A 20,230-nucleotide genomic window follows, 5' to 3' on the forward strand; every position below is an offset into this window, starting at 1 on the left:
TTGGTGTTAATGTAATATGTGTGCACCGCGTGTGTGTGCGTGCGCCCGTGCATGTGAATGTGTGTTTGTAAGGATATGTGTGAGGATGCATGTGTAAGGGTGTGTGTAGGAGTGTTTGTGTGTGACAGGACATGTGTGTGAGGGTGTGCATGTGAAGATGCATGTGTAAGGGTATGTTTGAGGATTTGTGTGTGAGGGAGTGTGTGCGAGGCTGTGTCTGAGGGAAGGGAGGTGTGAGTCTATGTGTGGGATGTGTGTGAGAGGAGGGAAGTGTGAGACTACATGTGTGCAGGTGTGTGTGTGTGTGAAGGTGTGTGTATGAAGATGGGTGTGTGTATGAAGAGGTGTATGTAAGGATGCATTTGTGCATGTGAATGCAAGGATACATGTATGTACAAATGTGCAAATGAGTGTTGCATGTGTTCTGGTGACTGCATGTGAATAGGTATGAATACAATGATACGTGCATGTGTGCGTATGTTTTGGCATTTGTGTAAGTAAGTGAGCGTATGTCTATGTTGTTGTGGTTTGTCTGCAGTTTTGAGTGTGGGAGCATGCTGGAACATTGAACTAAGTCTACAGAGACCAGTATCTGACATCCTTACACACCACCCTAATCCTGGCCACCAAGTCACTCTTTATTTACGCGTGGAGAGTCCTTGGCACACACAGCTTCCTCAGAGCCAGCTCTCAGAGTGAGCAGAGCCTCTGACACTCCTGCTTATAACTGTCAGCCAGGGCTCCCTGATTGGACCAGATTAACCACCACAATCAGGGAACTCATCCTCTATGAGGTCCCCCTGGATGACCTCATTACAATCACTACAATCGGAACATACAGGAGCACAGTAGGTCATTCAATCAACTGGGCTTGCTCTGCCATTCCAGATCATGGCTGAATATTTACTTCAACACCATTTTCTTGCAGTGTCGCCATCTTCCCTGATGACTGAGCTTCACATGAATGTGGGCATGCATGCATACATGGATGTGTGCCTCTGTATGTTTGAACATGTACATGCATTAGTATACATATGTGTCAGTGTGTGTGTGTGTGCATGCATGTGCATATACATGTCAGTATGTATATGTATCTATATTTGTGTATGTGTGCGCGTGCGTGTGTGTGCGTGTGTCTGCCTGGACGTGGCAATATTACCATTGGCGCCTGCAACATGACTCTTCATGTCACTGAAACACAAGTGAACATTTCAAAATAAAAATAGAGTGCTATGTGTTTTGGCTGGGGGTGGAGCTGTGATTTAGTTGAGTCATTCCAAGGGTCCAAGGACTAGGACTAGGATAACCTCACCAGCCCTTCCCCCTGGCTCGCTGTTGGCCTGGTCTATTTTTAGCTAAAATGATCCCAGTCACACAACTGCCTCAGCTGCCCTGTCACTCCAGAAGGTGAGTCTGCCTTCACAACGTTACACTTTCCAGACTGAGGTGAGTTCACATTTAACTTCTCAATCTGTTGTAATAATGTCACTATTTGAAGACAAAGTTAATTTGGTCTCTGACGTTGAGAAGGTATAATCGCTTAAATGGAGAGCATGGGGGAGGTTAGGGTGCTGATTATGTTTTGTTCAGAAGGCTCCTGTTCTGGGGGTACAATGCTAACAACCTTAAACCGCATTTAATTATCCTCCTTCATTTTCCTGGGGCTGTGAAATAAAGGCAAAATCATTTGAACAATCAATAATATGGATTTTACATCAGTGAAAGGCTATCAAACAATGTAATAGAGAACATTTAAGTCCCAGAGGACTGAAGAATAACCAACATTGCTCCTTTGTTTAAGAAAGGCAACGGAAATAATCTGGAACATTATAGGCCAGTGAGCCTGACGTCAATGGGAGGGAAATTATTGGAGAATCTTCTTAGGGACAATATTTACTCACATTTGAAAAATATGGATTTCTTGACAATAGGCAGCACGGCTTTGTACAGGAGAGATCATGTCTTACAAACTTGATTGCGTTTTATGAGGGAGTAACAAAGATGGTTGTTGAGGGCAGAGCAAGTTGGTGTTGTCTACGTGGACTTTAACAAGGCCTTTGACAAGGTCCCTCATAGCAGGCTGGTACAGAAGGTGAAGTCTCATGGGATCCATGGTGAACTGGTAAAATGGGTTCAGTCCTGATGAATGGTTTCCAGCCCTGTTCCTCCAATACTGTCTGACTTGCTGTACTTCTCCAACTCCACATTTTATCAACCAAGATGGATACAGAGCTGACTTAGTCATATACGCCAGAGGGTAGTGATAGAAGAGTGATTTTTCTGACTGGAGATCTGCGACCAGTGGGTATCAGTATCCGCAGGTATCCATACTAGGACCTCTGTTGTTTGTAATATCTATATGAATGATCTGGAGGAAAATGTAGGTGGCTTTGTGGATGAGACAAAGATTGGGGGAGCTACAGATAATGAGGAGGATTGCAGAGGATACAGCAAGATACAGATAGGCTGGAAACTTGGGAGGAGAAATGACTGATGGAATTTAATCCGGATAAATGTGAGATGATGCATTTTGGGAGATCAAATTTAGGAGGAAAGTAAACAGTAAATGACAGAATCTTTAATAGCATCAACAGACAGAGAGATCTAGGTCCACAATTCCCTGAAAGTGGCATTGCAAGTGGATAGGGTGGTCAAGAGGGCATATAACATGCCTTTATCAGTGGCAGCACAGAGTATAAGAATTGGCAAGTTATGTTGTAGCTGTATGGATCTTTAGGTAGGTAACATTTGGAATAATGCTTACACTCTGGTTGCCATGGTACCAGAAGGATTTGGAGGCTTTGGAGAGAGTACAGAATAAGTTTATCTGGATTTTGCCTGGTTTGGGGATATTATGAGGAGAGGTTGGACAAACTTGATTTGTTTTCACTTGAATGTTAGAGGCTGAGATATGACCTGATAGAGGTTTACAAAATTATGAGAGGCATGGACAGAATGGATAGTTGCAGTTTTTTTCTGAGGGTAGGAATGTCAATTACTGGGGGACAGAGGTTTAAGGTAAAAGGGGCTATGTTTGAAGGAGATGAAAGAGGCAAATTTTTATCACAGTGGCTGGTAAGTGCCTCGAGTGGGCTGCTGGAGGAGGTGGATACAATGGTAATGCTTAAAAGGCACCCTGACAGATACTTGAACAAGCAGGAAATAGAGGGATACAGATCGTGGAAAGGCAAAAGGTTTTTCATTCATGTGTCGGTGCAGTTTTGGTGGACCAAAGGCTTGTTCCTGTGCTGTACATTTCTTTGTTATTTGTTTATTCATAAAGCATAACTCACCTCGAAGCTAAACCCTTGTTTCAAAGTCACTGGCCCAGTGATTGATCAGGTCTTCGAGAATTCAATTGGTACTTTCCACTGAGAGACCTTGGAGTGCAGGTTCATAGCTCCTTGAAAGCAGAGTCACAGGTAGATATAATAGTGAAGAAGGCATTTGGTATGCTTTTCTTTATTGGTCAGATTATTGAGTACAGGAGTTGGGAGGTCATGTTGCGGCTGTACAGGACATTGGTTAGGCCACTGTTGGAATATTGCGTGCAATTCTGGTCTCCTTCTTATCGAAAGGATGTTGTAAAACTTGAAAGGGTTCAGAAAAGAATTATAAGGATGTTGCCAGGGTTGAAGGATTTGAGCTATAGGGAGAGGCTGAACAGGCTGGGGCTGTTTTCCCTGGACCGTCGGAGGTTGAGGGGTGACCTTATAGAGGTTTACAGAATTATGAGGGGCATGGATAGGATAAATGGGCAAGGTCTTTTCCCTGGGGTGGGAGAGTCCAGAACTAGAGGGCATAGGTTTAGGGTGAGAGGGGAAAGATATAAAAGGGACCTAAAGGGCAACTTTTTCATGCAGCGGGTGGTACATGTATGGAATGAGCTGCCAAAAGAAGTGATGGAAGCTGATACAATTGCAACATTTAAAAGGCATTTGGATAGATACATAATAGGAAGAGTTTGGAGGGTTATAGGCCAAGTGCTGGCAAATCAGACTAGATTAGGTTGGGATATCTTGTCAGCATGGACGAGTTGGACCGAAGGGTCTGTTTCCATGCTGTACTTCTCTATGACTCTAAGACTCTAAGATGTCACTGTCTCACTGAACAGAGCAAAGCATTAGTTTCCTGTTTATTTTCTTGACACAGTTATAGGACAAGTTAAAGCTTTTCTTATTTTAGACAAAAAACAAAGACCAAAGAAAGTTACAGCACAGGAACAGGCCCTTCAGCCCTCCAAGCCTGCTCTGATCCTGATCCTCTATCTAAACCTGTTGCCTATTTTCTAAGGATCAGTATCCCTCTGCTCCCTGCCCATTCATGTATCTGTCTAGGTATATCTTAAATGATGCTATTGTGCCTGCCTCTACCACCTCCGCTGGCAACGTGTTCCATGCACCCACCTCCCTCTGCGTAAAGAACTTTCCACGTATAATCCAATCAGACTTGGTCATTATGGAGAGTGTCTTGTCACCAGAGCAACTGGAAAACTGACAGACTTCCCCACATAACTGGGCAGTTCCTTCCTAAACCTGGCCTCACTGTCTCTTTAACCAACGCAGGAGTACACCCCGTGTCGTCTTCTCTGAATTCATTGCTTCATTAGTTTCTTTAGCACACAGGATAAACAGAGGACTGTGTAAAGCAGCCTGGGCAGCCACGTGTTCACTTGCACATCTCTTTGAAGATATTTATGACTTTAATGCCAAAGTCTAAGGCCTTCATAACCACTACTGTTTACGTAAATACAAACCGAAAGAACTGCAGATGCTGTAAATCAGAAACAAAAACAGAAGTCGTTGGAAAAGCTCAGCAGGTCTGGCAGCATCTGTGAAGAGAAATCAGAATTGATGTTTCGGGTCCGGTGACCCTTCCTCAGAACTGATGGCAGCAAGGACAATGTCAGTTTTAATGCACAAGATAGAATGGGTGGGTTGGGGGGGTAAGGAATAAACGATAGGTGGGGATAGAGCCCATAGGAAGAGAAGAACAGCTGGACAGACAAAGGATAACGATCCAGTTGGGAGGGTGAATAGCTGTTAATGGAGACTGTTGGTGGCTAACAGTGGGTGGTGTGTAACGGTAGACTGTGTGACAGCAAGACTTGGTGTGTGAGGTAGGGGGCTAAGACATGGGGGAGTTCAGGCCTTAAAATGATTGAACTTGATATTGAGTCCAGAGCGCTGCAAGGTTCCTAGGCAGTAAATGTCCTTCCAGCTTGCCCTGAGCTTAGCTGGGGCACTGCAGCGAGCCTGAGACAGAGATGTTGGCCAGGGAACAGGGTGATGTGTTAAAGTGGCAGACAACTGGAAGATCAGGGTCTTTATTTGCAGGCAGGATGTAGATGTTCTGCAAAGTAGTCACCCAGTCTACGGCTTCATTTCCCCAAAGTAGCAGGAGACAACATTGTGAGCAGCGAATGCAGTAGATCAGATTGCGAGAAATGCAGGTAAAGTGCTGCTTCACTATTGTTACCTCCATCTCAACAGCTGCCAAACACCCTTGGCTGGTCTTGCATACCTCTTCCTATAGAACCTGATCTACTTAGCCTGATCCCCAGAGCTCAGGTTATAACTTGCACCAAATTTCACGGATCTATTGGACTCCGCCGCTCCCACCCTAACCCCGGCACGTTGAATTATCAGAGACTCAACTTTAAAATTCCCATCTAATCATCAGCCACCAGAAGGATAATAATTGCTGAATTATCTTGATTTGGAGGTGCCGGTGTTGGATTGGGATGTACAAAGTTACAAATAACACAACACCAGGTTATAGTCCAAATAAATCTGTTGGACTATAACCTGGTGTTGTGCGATTTTGAACTATCAATAGCCACAGTAACAACCGATTTAGCATAACCATTCGATTTTATATAGCGGTTTATTTAGATTTAGATTAGACTTACAGTGTGGAAACAGGCCCTTCAGCCCAACAAGTCCACACCGACCCGCCGAAGCGCAACCCACTCATACCCCTACATTTACCCTTACCTAACACTACGGGCAATTTAGCATGGCCAATTCACCTGACCCGCACATCTTTGGACTGTGGGAGGAAACCAGAGCACCCGGAGGAAACCCACGCAGACACGGGGAGAACGTGCAAACTCCACACAGTCAGTCGCCTGAGTCGGGAATTGAACGCGGATCTCAGGCGCTGTGAGGCAGCAGTGCTAACCACTGTGCCACCGTGCCGCCCATTTGTACTTGCTGGAATCGATGGCTGCAGGAAACAACAACCATAAGGAATACGTCCAGATTTTTCAGATTCTTTGAATTAGCCAGAGACTTGTAGTTGCACGTCACTTTCTCCAATGGCAATGCTGATCAGAGTTGACATACCCATTGATCACCATTTTTTTTCTTTTTGGCATGAATTATTGACAACGTTTGAAACATTGCATTCTCACATTCATACAAGATGAAAAGTTGCAGAGATTCTTTGTTTTTCACAATAATTTCATTTTACACATCTCTTCTTGCTTGGGCTAATTCCTAATCAAATATATAATCTCCTCAGGCCCTGCCAGCCTCTGAGATCTTTGTAATCATTTAACCCTTGGGCAATCACCACTCCTTTCACCCCACGCTTCGCTACCACACCTTCAGTCACCTAGATCCTAAAGCCCAAAATCCTCTTGCACATCTCTCCATCTGTCCAGGTTACTTCCCAATATTGATGAGGCCATGTTTGGGATACTGCGCTCATTTCTTGCCTGCCTGCCATAGGAAAGATGCTGTTAATCTTGAAAGAGTTCAGTAAAAATTTACAAGGATGTTACCAGGATTGGAGGGTTTGAGCTATCGGGTGAGACTGAATCGGCTGGGGCTGTTTTCCCTGGAGCATCAGAGAATGAGGAATAACCTTATCGAGGTTTATAAAATTATGATAGGGTAAATAGCCAAGGTTTTTTTTCCCAGGGTAGGGGAGTCCAAAACTAGAAGCCATAGGTTTAGGGAGAGAGGGGAAAGATTTAAAACAGACCTAAAGAGCAACCTTTTCACACAGAGGGTGGTACGTGCATGGAATGAGCTGCCAGAGGAAGTGGCGGAGGCTAGTACAATGACATTTAAAAGTCATCTGGATGGGTGTATGAATAGGAAGGGTTGTGGCTCAAGTGTTGGCAAATGGGACTAGATGAGATTGGGATATCTGGTCAGTGTGGACAAGTTGGACCGAAGCTTCTGATTCTGTGCTGTACAACACTATGACTCTGTGACTGTGAGTCTATTAAAATGCTTCCATCATTTTAACGGGGCTGCAGCTGACTCAGAGAGTGTCACCAAGTGAACGATGGCTAATCCACAAGCGACCGAGCTAGGAAGTGTGCAGATCTTGGTGGGCTGAAGGGAGGAGGATGGAAATTACAGAAACAGGGGCGACGAAGTGTGTGTGTGTGTGGGGGGGTCATATTATAAGTGACAGTTGCAGCTGCCCCTAGCAAAATCACAGTGGTTAGAGGGTTCTTACCGCTAAAAATCACCTAAGATCCAACACCAAATGCAACTTCAGTTCTAGGTGTTCATTTCTAATGCGACAGTCATTTTGGCGTCAAAATAATCTTGTATTAAAAATGTTGTTGTGCAAGATTTTACACCAATGTTGGCAAAACTGGGGTGTCCACCATCATCTGAGGCATATCTCTATCCACCCGAGAAACAATCTGAAAGCCAGAGGGAAAGAGGTTCAGTTATCTTCTGAACAAAATACGTTGGTGGAATTTATGAGGCAATTTTATTCTGGTTTTATTTTGTAATTCCTTTGTCGTCTCCTCTGGTAGTCATGGAGACAGCAATTTTTCCAAATGAATCATTTGTCTTTGAAGGATGGAAAGGAACGTGCATTTATAAAGCCCCAAATCTGTCAGATCCCTCAGGAACATTCCAAAGCACTTCATGTGGATATGGAATCACAAACCCAAACAGCAGACAGGGAGACTATTTGGTCTATCATGGCTATGCCAGCCCTTTCAAAGAGTTCTCCAGTTAGCCCCATCTCGGAACTCCACTCTTTCTCCACAGCCTGTCAAATATTTATCCAATCCTTTTTTGAAAGTTTACGATCATGGCTGGTTCTGTCAAGCATTCAAACAGTCTGCTCCTGATCACCAGCGCTCATCTGCAATAGTGTTCCTTCATGTTTGCCAATTGCCTCAAACATATCCAAATCAAATCTGCTGTTCATCTTGGTGATCACAGCAGGTCAGGCAGCATCCATGGAGAGAGAGCAAGCTAACGTTTCAAGTCTGGATGACTCTTCAGCAGAGCTTCAGCTTGCTCTCTCCCCATGGAGGCTGCCTGATCTCCAGCATTTATTGCTTCCAGTACAGAGTCCAGCATCTGTCGTAATTTGTTCCTATTTATCTGCCCTGCGCAAAGGAGAACAATGCCAGCCGATGAAGTCTCCAAACGTAACTGCAGACCCTCACCCCGCACTGGCCTTGCAAAGCACCCTCACACTTTCTCTTCTCTGAAGCCTTGACGTTCTGACCCAGAGTGACCACAATGTTTCAGTATCACGGTCCAGTCCCTAATCTGACTCACTTATGCACGATGAGGTTGCTTTGCCCTGAATGGTATTGAGCTTCTTGACTGTGATTAGAGCTGCACCTATCAGGCAAGTAGGGAGTATTCCATCACACTTGTGTCTTATAGAGGTGGACAGACATGGAGGAGTCACAATGTGAATTACTTGCTGCAGGATTCCTAGCCTCTCTTGTAGTCACAGTATTTATATGACTGTTTCAGACTGCTTTCTGATCAGCTGCAACCCCCAAAATGCTGATGGTGAGAGATTTAGCAATGGTTATATCATTGAATGTCAAGGGACAATGGTTAGATTCTCCCTTGTCAGAGAAGGTCATTGGCACTTGTGTGTAATGGATGTTATTTGCCTCCGCCAATGCCATAATGAACCAAACCACATATTGGGGGAACAACACCTCATCTTCCGCCTGGGCTGCCGACAGCCCAGAGGACTCAACATAGAGTTGTCCAATTTCAAATAACCTCCTTTCCCTTCCCCCGACTCCCTTACCAGCCCCTCCCCCTCCTCCTCCCCCACCCTTTCACTCCTCCCAGCCACCTACTAGATCTATTCCTCCTAATGACCAACCAGGTCATACCCTCTGCCTGTCTTCACCTATTCCCACTTCACCACCCTGCTTCTGCCTCCCCCTTTATCTGCAGCTCGCCCACACCCACACCCAGTCCTGAAGAAGGGTTAGGCCACTGACTTCTGCAACTCCTGATGCTGCCTGACTTGCTGTGTTCTTCCAGCCTCCTGCCTGTCTACTTTGAATTCTAGCATCTGCAGTTTTTTTGTATCTAAGCCTGGATATTGTCCAGATCTTGAAGCATTCGGACATGGACTGCTTCAGTATCTGAGGAGTCACGAATAGTGCTGAACATTGTGCAATCATTGGTGGACATCCCAGTTGTAATGGAAGGAAGGTCATTGATGAAGCAGCTGAAGATGGTTGAGCCAAGGACCCACACTGAGGAAGTCCTCAGGTTACGTGCTGGGACTGAAATGAATGAACTCCAATCTTCCTTTCTGTAAGTTATGCCTTAAGCCAGTGGAGAGTTTTCCATCACCATTGCTTTCAATTTTACTGGAAATCCTTTGTTGTCTCATTTTATTTTAGAATTAGTATGCCTACAATGTTGAAAATCACACAACACCAGGTTATAGTCCAACAGGTTTATTTGAAACTAACAACAAAAACCAACATGCCCATTCTAAAAGATGAGAGACTTTACAAACAATCCAGGTCGTTTTCAATATCTAGTTTCAGTTACGTCACACTGTAAACTTGTGCTATAAATTCTGTGTCTTACGATCTTATATTCCACAACCACCTAATGAAGGAGCAGCGCTCCGAAAGCTAGTGCTTCCAAATAAACCTGTTGGACTATAACCTGGTGTTGTGTGATTTTTAACTTTGTCCACCCCAGTCCAACACTGGCACCTCCAAGTTAGACTAAGTTTACAATAAATAGAATAATGTCCTATTCACGATGAAACCTGGTGTGACTTACTTTTATCTTGAATAGCAATACACTTAGAACCTCAAAAATAAGGAAGCAGGCACGGTGACACAGTGATTAAGCACAGTGGCACAGTAGTTAGTACTGCTGCCTCACAGCGCCAGAGACCTAAGTTCAATTCCCACCTCAGGTGACTAGTGGAGTGCCACAAGGATCGATGCTGGGCCCCCTACTTTTTGCCATTTACATAAATGATTTGGATGCGACCATAAGAGGTACAGTTTGTAGGTTTGCAGATGACACCAAACTTGGAGGTGTAGTGGACAGCGAAGAGAATTACCTCAGATTACAACAGGATCTGGACCAGATGGGCCAATGGGCTGAGAAGTGGCAGATGGAGTTTAATTCAGATAAATGCGAGGTGCTGCGTTTTGGGAAAGCAAATCTTAGCAGGTCTTATACACTTAATGGTAAGGTCCTAGGGAGTGTTGCTGAACAACGAGACCTTGGAGTGCAGGATCATAGCTCCTTGAAAGTGGAGTTGCAAGTAGATAGGATAGTGAAGAAGGTGTTTGGTATGCTTTCCTTTATTGGTCAGAGTATTGAGTACAGGAGTTGGGAGGTCATATTGCGGCTGTACAGGACATTGGTTAGGCCACTGTTGGAATATTGCGTGCAATTCTGGTCTCCTTCCTATCGGAAAGATGTTGTAAAACTTGAAAAGGTTCAGAAAAGATTTACAAGAATGTTGCCAGGGTTGGAGGATTTGAGCTATAGGGAGAGGCTGAACAGGCTGGGGCTGTTTTCCCTGGAGGATCAGAGGCTGAGGGGTGACCTTATAGAGGTTTACAAAATTATGCGGGGCATGGATAGGATAAATAGGCAAAGTCTTTTCCCTGGTGTGGGGGAGTCCAGAACTAGAGGGCATAGGTTTAGGGTGAGAGGGGAAAGATATAAAAGAGACCCTAAGGGCAACATTTTCACGCAGAGGGTGGTACATGTATGGAATGAGCTGCCAGAGGATGTGGTGGAGGCTGGTACAATTGTGGCATTTAAGAGGCATTTGGATGGGTATATGAATAGGAAGAGTTTGGAGGGATAGGGGCCTGGTGCTGGAATGTGGGACTAGATTGGGTTGGGATATCTGGTTGGCATGGACAGGTTGGACCGAAGGGTCTGTTTCCATGCTGTACATCTCTATGACTCTATGACTGTGTGGAGTTTGCACATTCTCCCCGTGTCTGCATGGATTTCCTCCGGTTGCTCTGGCTTCCTCCCATAGTCCAAAAATGTGTAGGTTAGGTGAGCTGGCCCTGCTAAATTGCCCGTAGTGTTAGGTGAAGGGGTAAATGGAGGGGAATGGGCCTGTATGGGTTGCTCTTCAGAGGGTCAGTGTGGACTTGTTGGGCTGAAGGGCCTGTTTCCACAATGTAAATAATCTAATCTAATCTATTCCACCCATCAGGTCCACACTAACCCTCTGAAGAATATTCCACCCCACCCTTTTAACCCTGCGTTTCCCATGGCCAATCCATCCAACCTGCACATCTTTGGGCTGTGGGAGGAAACCAGAGCACCCAGAAGAAACCCATGCAGACACGGGGAGAGTGTGCAAACTCCAGACAGACAGTCATTTGAGGCTGGAATTGGACTTGGGTCCCTGGCGCTGTGAGGCAGCAGTGCTAACCACTGAGCCAAGGTGCCATCACAAGAAAGCTCTACACTCAGCTGCTTGGGTCCTAAACTCTAGAATTGCCTCCTTAAACTGCCCTAACTCCCTCCCTCTCTCCACCTTCAAGATGCTCCTTACTTTTCTCTTTCACCAAGCATTTGTTATCCATCCTATGACCTTCTTATGTGGCTCAATTCTTTTTATATATATCACCCGTCTTGAGACATTTTACAATGGTAATGCAGCTGCCACTGGTGCTGTCTTATGAGGAAAGGTTAGCCAGGCTGGGCTGATATCCACTGCAGACTGGAAGAGTAGGAGGCAACTTGTTTGAAGTGTATTAGATCCTGAAGAATCTTGACAGGATGAATATAAAGGGAATGTTTCATTTTATTAGAGAATCTAGAACAAAGCTCACTGTTTAAAAATAATGGGTTGGTTGTTTACAACAGAGATAAGGCAAAATTGTTTTCTTTCAGAGGCTCATGAGTCTCTGAACGAATGAGTGAATGGTTTATTTATTGTCACTTGCATTTTACAGTGAATAATGCAGTAAAACACACTGAGAAGCTTCAAGACAGTCTGTGTGGAGTTTGCATGTTCTCCCCATATCTGTGTGGGCTTCTTCCCTCTGTCCAAAGAGGTGTAGGGTAGGGTGGACTGGCTGGGCTAAATTGCAGTGTCCAGGAATGGGCAAGCTAGGCCCACCTCCCCAACACCACCGCCAATGCCAGGACCCGTGCTGAGCGTACACTTGTCGGGTAACCAGGAGATCTTGGCTCTGCTTTGGCCTTGATGATGCCAGGAGTCCTGGCTCCAGGCATACCATGCTGCCACCTCGCTAACACCAGGAGTCCCTACTCTGGGCCTACAGCAGTCACAAGTCCTGGCTCCACTGCCAGACCAGGCCACCACTGTCTCACCTAAGTCCCTTCCCCGAGATGTTGCCTTGCCAACGCCGCCATCTTAGAAAAGTCCCCAGCCGGCAATCATCCTTGCAGCCGCCACTGCCTCCAGTCACCAAGAGGAGGCGGCATTCCGCACAATGCCTGCTCTCTCTCCCTCACCGATGTCGCTAACTGACCCACCACAAAGGATTCCAAAATAAAGAAAAAGGGAAAGAGAAAAATGAAAGAAAAAGAGCAGAAGTGAAAAAAGACAAAAACAAAAAGAAAGCATATGGGAACGAGTGAGCCCATTGCAAGCGCCTGCACGCAGCGCTGCGACTGTGCTGCCATCTTGAGTCAACTGGAACTCTCTTCCTCAAGATGGCGTGGAAACAGAGACCTTGGATATTTTAAGGTGGAGGTGGATAGATTGTTTAGAAGCAGGGGAGCAGGTGAAAGGGTTTGGGCAGGGATTAGGTGGGAATGTGGAGTTGAGGAGATGAACAGATTAAGCACAATCTCATTAAGTAATAGAGCAAGCTGGAAGGGCTGAATGGCCTACTTAACCTCCATGTATGTGTGCTTGCACACAAATACAGGTTGTTGTTGTGTTGGAACGAGTGTCAAATTAGCAGAAAGAGGAACCCAGTGTTTTATACCCTGTATGGTCAAATAAAACACACTAGTGAGACCGCAATGGGAGTACTGTGTACTCTATCTCCTGGATGCCACATTATAAGGAGAGAATACACCCGTGGATTATAAGAACCAGCCTAAGGCTGAGAAGCTTCCTGTTGGCATGGTGGCTCAATGGTTAGTGTTGCTGCCTCATCGCACCAGGGGGCCCAAGTTTGATTCCAGCCTCGGCCGACCGTTTGTGTGGAGTTTGCACATTCTCCCCGTGTCTGTGTGGGTTTCCTCTGGGTGCTCCAGTTTCCCCTCACAGTCACAAAGATGTGCAGGTTATGTGGATTGGCTGTGGGAAATGTAGGGTAAAGGGGTGTGCCTGGGTCGGATGTTCTTTGGAAGGTTAGTGTGGACTCTATAGGCCAAATGGCTGCTGCTACACAGTAGGGAGTCTATGATATTGGGACAGTTCTTCTTGGGGAGACGATTTGACAGAGATTTTCAAACCCATCTGTGGGCTTGATAGGCCAAAAATGTTCCTGCTTGTAAAAAGATCAAGAACGAGGGAGCAGAGGGGGGTGGTCGTGAGGATTTAAAGTGATTTGTAACTGAAGTGATGTAAGAAAAGTCCTTTCCACACAGCGGGTGTGGAATATGTAGCCTGGAAATGTGGGGGAGGCAGGTTCAACTGAAGGACTCAAGACGAGGTTATTTGAATAGAAACGGCGTGCACTAAGTAATATGTGGAAAAGACGGGAGATAGGCGCTGGATAACGAGGCACGTTTGCAGAGCCGGTGCACGCAAGCATGCTGGGCTGAATGGCCTTCCTCTTGCTGTAACAATCTTGTGAATGTGTGATTCTGTGCTCTGGGGATAATTTCCAGGCCGTGTTTTGATCTGACTGCAGGGACACTGGCTGTGTTTGGATATTAGGGAAGGCGATCACTTTGTCTTCCTCAGGCTGGTTTGAACTGTCAACGACAGCTCCCGATAGTGTTCTCCAACATGGCCCTATTTAGCAATGCTCCAAATAAGCCCTTGTGGCTGAGCAGCAGCTGCACATTGGTTAGCTTACTGTCTGTATGAAGCAAACAGCTATAATTAACCACAGCATATGTTACTGCATAGTGTCTGTCTTAAAGGGAAATCCCTCTATAACTCATCACACTCTGGCAAAAATTCAGTTCAATCTACACCTTTAGCCCCAAGCGTCCATTCACCTCTTACTCACCAGTCTCTGTGGGAGCTTGCTTAGAGTACAGCACCTTGGGAGACCCTGCACTTGCAAAAGGCGCTATATGAATGCAAGTTGCTGATTCTTTCTTGATGCACCCTGGTCTCTGTTATCAGACAGGAGCTTGTCCAATCTGCAACACCGGCAGATTTCATCTTCCGGCCCCTCCTGAGACCACAGATCAGGGATTAACAGTAATGCCAAATATAGGCCAGCTATTAGTTCAGTGGAAGCCTGTGCCATGATCTGGTGTGTATCAACAACTTACATTTATAAAGCCCCAACATACATATAAGGAGCAGCAGTAGGCCATGCAGCCCCCTCAAGCCTGCAGCACCATGCTAAAAGATTGTGATTGACTTGTTTGTGGCCCCGGCTCTACTTTCTCATTAACCCCCACCTTCTTCCTGCCCTCTGAGCTAATCCTCTGACTCTGTTGTTAATCAGGAATACATTGCATCTGCCTTAAATAATCCCACCTCTAGTGATCTCTACAGAAGAGAATTCCAACGGGTCGCGACTCTCTGAGAGAAATTTTCTTCATCTATCTCTTAAATAGGCGACTCCTTATTTTTTGAACGTTGACCCTCCCCTGGTTCTAATCTCTCCCGTGAGGGGAAACATCATTCCAGCATTTCAGGATGCTACCTTGCTCTGCCAGATCGCCCCTCATTCATCTAAACTCCAGTGGATCACTAAACCCGCTGTGCGTCAAATCCACACCCCTTTGTCTGAAAGAGAGAGAAGGATAGATAGAGAGAGGGAGAGAGAGAGAATGAAAGAGAGAGAGAGAGGGGATAGGGTGTCTCTGGGGAACTGGCTCAAGTAAGCAAAAGAAAATCATTTAACTGGAGAAAACAGTGGAAGTGGGGGACAGATTGGATTTCTACCTGAGCTCCAAAGTTAATTATTCCTCTCAAACAGGAAAGGTAGTGGACACGCATAATGGTCATATCACTGGAGGAAGCTTGACACTATTTAGGACAAAGCAGCCGACTTGATTGACACCACATCCACTCCCTCCACTACCAACGCTCAGTAGCAGCAAGGTATACCACTCACAAGATACACTGCAGAAATTCATCCAAGACCCTTAGACAGTCCCTTTCAAACCCATAACTGCTTCCATCTAAAAGGACAAGAGCAATAGATCTTATAAAGTCATGGGGGAATAGATAAGGTGAGTGGCGGGTGTCTTTTCCATAGTGTAGGGGATTTCAAGACTAGGGGCCGTATTTCTAAGGTGAGAGGAGAAAGATTTTAAAAAGACATGAGGGGACACCTTTTTTACACAGAGAACGGTTTGTGTGTGGAATGAACCTCCGGAGGAAGTGGTAAACCCGGATGCTGCCTGACCTGCTGTGCTTTTCCAGCACCACTCTAATCTAGACTCCAGAGGAAGTGGGTACAGTTACAACATTGAAAAGACATTTGGATAAGTACATGAATAAGAAATATTTAGGGGATATGGGCTAGGAGCAGGCAGGTGGGACTAGTTTAGTTTGTGATTATGGTTGGCATGGACTGGTCAGACCGAACGGTCTGTTTCTGTATTGCGTGACTATATGACTCGAGTACAGTGGCATTATTTTTCTAGGGCTCTGGTTCAAATCCTCAAATACTGTTGGAATATTGTGTGCAATTCTGGTCTCCTTCCTATCAAAACGATGTTGTAAAAATTGAAAGGGTTCAGAAAAGATTTACAAGGATGTTGCCAGGGTTGGAGGATTTGAGCTATAGGGAGAGGCTGAATAGGCTGGGACTGTTTTCCCTGGAGTGTCGGAGGCTGAGGGGTGACCTTATAGAGGTTTATAAAATTATGAGGGGAATGGATAGGGTAAATAGACAAAATCTTTTACCTGGGGTGGGGGAGTCCAGAACTAGAGGGCATAGGTTTAGGGTGAGAGGGGAAAGATATAAAAGAGACCTGAGGGACAACCTTTTCACGCAGAGGGTGGTACGTGTTTGGAATGAGCTGCCAGAGGATGTGGTGGATGCTGGTACAATTGCAACATTTAAAAGGCATTTGGATGGGTATATGAATAGGAAGGGTTTGGAGGGATATGGGCCAGGTGCTGGCAGGTGGGACAAGATTGGGTTGGGATATCTGGTCGGCATGGACGGGTTGGGCCAAAGGGTCTGTTTCTGTGCTGTACATCTCTATGACTCTAAATCCCTACCCTGGCTACTGGCAGAATTTAAAAGCAAGTTGTAATTCTGGAATTGAAAGCTTGTTCTGCTTATAATAAGCCTGAATTGTCAAGAAAATCCCATCTGGTTACTGATGTCCTCTGGGGATGGAAATCTGCTGTCCTTAAATGGTCTGGCCTACATGTGACTCCAGCAACACGGGGATCTCTGCCCTCTGAAATGCGTGATGGAACACTATTCAATTCACGGGGCAATGAATGCTGGCCTTGAATGGAGCGGTGCTCCATGGACAGAGTCACCCACATCACTGTGGATCTGAAGTCATATGTAGGCCAGACTGGGTAAGGGCAGCAGAACCCACAAGAGAACAATCAATGGGAAAACCAAATCAGGTTACAACTCACCGCAGAGTTGCGGAGGTGAGGAAACTCAATGAGCAGCGACAACAGAAGAGAAAGTGGGAGGCTGGCATAGGGGACCAGTAGAGAATGCACTTCACTTTCCTGCTGTTGGGGTAGGAGAGTGATTGATGAAGGTCTCAGCAAGTATCAGAGCTTACCATGGGGAAGGGTCAATGATAAATGTTGAGATTATGTGGGTCATTATTCCCGGGTAAAAAATGAGGTCTGCAGATGCTGGAGATCACAGCTGAAAATGTGTTGCTGGTCAAAGCACAGCAGGCCAGGCAGCATCTCAGGAATAGAGAATTCGACGTTTCGAGCATAAGCCCTTCATCAGGAATGAGAGAGAGTAGCCAAGCAGGCTAAGATAAAAGGTAGGGAGAATGAGAGAGAGTAGCCAAGCAGGCTACCTTTTATCTTAGCCTGCTTGGCTCTCTCTCTCTCTTATTCCTGATGAAGGGCTTATGCTCGAAACGTTGAATTCTCTATTCCTGAGATGCTGCCTGGCCTGCTGTGCTTTGACCAGCAACACATTTTCAGCATTATTCCCGGGTTCAGGTTTGTCCAATGATGTAACATTCCTATTATCTCCAGTTTAGGCATTATTAATCAACCATGGAGTACCAGGATAGCATCACCACCAACTCTCAAGACCCTTCCGGCTGCACTGGAAGACAGGAGGCAGCCCAAGATTCAACATCAGGTCCCAGCACTGACCTCCCAGAACAGCCGAGGAAAGACGTTCCGGCTGAAAACGCCCAGGTGTCACCACGACAGCCGGAGGAGAAACTGGAAACTGATGCGGCACTCGGTCAGGCACAGATGAAGACGACCGTCCTGAATCTGAAGGAGGAGGCTTCTGCTCAGGGAGAGACGGCCATCACTGACATCGCCGAGGATCTGGAGAGGCAGCTGGAGGACATCATCAAAACCTACGGCTCAGGAGACACCCTCCAGGGAAGGGAGGCCAAGGGGGAGACATCTGGAAGTCAGGCCCTGGACAATGGGGAGGGGATTTCCGAAGAGTGTATCGAGGAGGTTGGGAAGGAGCAGCCAGAGGTCACAGTGCAGGCAGAAGCAAACAAGGAGATGGGCAAGGAGCAGAAACTGGACAAGAAGAAGCTGAAAGGACTGGGTGAGTACCAAATTCATTCCTCAATGAACATTTTCATCGAGAGTAAAGGCACCCGAGCAGCCATAGAGATTTCCAGTTTGACTGCTGCTTAGGACACGTGACTGAAACACTGATACTTTAAGTTGGTCACCTGGAGGAAGAACGCCTCACCTTCCATCTTGGGACCCTCCAACCACACGGGATCAACATCAATTTCACCAGTTTCCTCAACTCCTCTCCCCCCACCCCATCCCAGATCCAACCCTCCACCTTAGCACCACCTTCTTGACCTGTCCTACTGATCCACCTTCCTTTCCAACTATCCATTCCACCCTCCCCACTGACCTATCACCATCATTCCCCCCCCCCCACCTGCATCTACCTATCACCTTCCCAGGTACCATCCCCCCAGCCCCATATCCCTTCCGATTTATCTCTCAGCCCCCTTCTGCACCTCCCCCCAATCCCCCAACATTCCTGATGGAGGGCTTAAGCCTGACACATTGACTCTCCTGCTCCTCGGATGCTGCCTGACCGGCTGTGCTTTTCCAGCGCCACACTTGTTGATATAACTTTCCAGCCAGCTTCTAAAATACATCTTGTAATAAATCCTTTTCAATTTTATTTACTGGTTTTATTGAACTACACAGATGCTGCTAAGAGAGAGGACGTCAAACCCCAAAAGAGGACCCAGACTCCAGTTAAATGTTGGCGGGTATTACTGTGACACAGATCCTATCACACATGTCTAGTTACTAAACTAAAAGTGCCCTTTACTAGACCCCTGCTGAAATTTCTTTGCCTCAAACGTTTTGCCCTCAGAGTTGGCAAACATCTCCAATTACTGGAGACTGAATCTGCCTCCATCAGAGAGTGCAATCCACATCCAGTCGCTGCTTAAAAGGCTACGACAACAGATGAATAGACACAGCACAACAATCAACAGACAGGAGTGTTCCCTCCCAGTTGGGGAACACTTCAGTGGTCCAGGACACTCGACCTCGGACCTTCGGGTGACCATCCTCCCAGGCGGACTTCGGGACAGGCAGCAGAGAAAAGTGGCCGAGCAGAGGCTGGTAGCTAAGTTCGGTACCCATAGGGAGGGCCTCAACCAGGACCTTGGGTTCATGTCACGTCAATCTAAATATCATAACATAGACAGAGAACACAGGGGGCCAACACCTTCCACATATTGTCTAGCTATCACAACTAACAGCTAACCCGAGAATGCAACTTTTAAAAAAAAGGTTTTGTGATTTACACATGAAAGAAGTGAAATTATCATCATATTCAAACAGATGAAAGACTTAGCAATCAATTTTTCAATGTATAATTTCAGTTATATCACACTGTAAATTTTTGCTATAAATTCTGTGTGTTGGGATTGAGTCCTCCACTACCACCTGATGAAGGAGCAACGTCCGAAAGCTAGTGTGCTTCCAATTAAACCTGTTGGACTATAAACTGGTGTTGTGTAATTTTTAACTTTGAGATTGATAGATTCTTGTTGTCTCAAGGAATTAAGGGCTACGGGGAGAACGCTGGTAAGTGGAGTTGAAATGCCCATCAGCCATGATTGAATGGCGGAGTGGACTCGATGGGCCGAATGGCCTTACTTCCACTCCTATGTCTTATGATCTTATGGTACACCCCAGTCCAACACCGGCATCTCCAAATCATGCTTAAAATAGGTTTTCTTCAAGTCACCATTGATTCCGTTGGCAGTCGCCTTGAATCAGTGATCTCTGATCCTGAACCCTTCTCCCTGTCTGCTCTGTCTGGACCGCACAAGATTTCTAACAAGCTACGTGCCCAACTTCTCCTTCAGAAAAAGGAGACCTTCCTCCCATCCATCTTAAACCCATCCACCCTCCCCCTCAACCCCTTCCCCTTTAACACCATTCCCCCTCAACCCTCTCTCCCTTAACCCCATTCACCAACCCCCAACACCCTCCACCTTAAACCCATCCCACATCCCCCTCAACCTCAACACCATCTACCCTCCCCAACCCACTCCCCCTTGACCGCATTCACTCTCCCCCTCAACCCCCCTCCTTAATCCCATCCACACTGCCAACACCCTCGCCCCTCAGCCTCAAACCCCCTCCCCCAAACCCTCCCTTTTAACCCTATTCACCCTCCAGCCCC

The 20,230-nt window shown here is 46.2% G+C and overlaps 1 protein-coding gene across 1 annotated transcript in view; it reads left to right on the top strand.

The window, feature by feature from the left end:
• The first annotated feature begins 1,293 nt into the window (after nt 1–1,293).
• Nucleotides 1,294–20,230, top strand: part of txlnba (taxilin beta a) — a 51,563-nt gene continuing 32,626 nt past the window's right edge. The window contains exons 1-2 of the mRNA XM_060831229.1: nt 1,294–1,446; nt 17,563–18,103. Coding sequence (XP_060687212.1) covers nt 17,584–18,103 — 520 coding nt within the window. The 5' untranslated portion in view covers nt 1,294–1,446; nt 17,563–17,583. The remainder of the gene's footprint in view (nt 1,447–17,562; nt 18,104–20,230) is intronic.

This window comes from Hemiscyllium ocellatum, chromosome 10 (assembly GCF_020745735.1).
Source record: "Hemiscyllium ocellatum isolate sHemOce1 chromosome 10, sHemOce1.pat.X.cur, whole genome shotgun sequence".
Classification (NCBI taxonomy): domain Eukaryota; kingdom Metazoa; phylum Chordata; class Chondrichthyes; order Orectolobiformes; family Hemiscylliidae; genus Hemiscyllium; species Hemiscyllium ocellatum.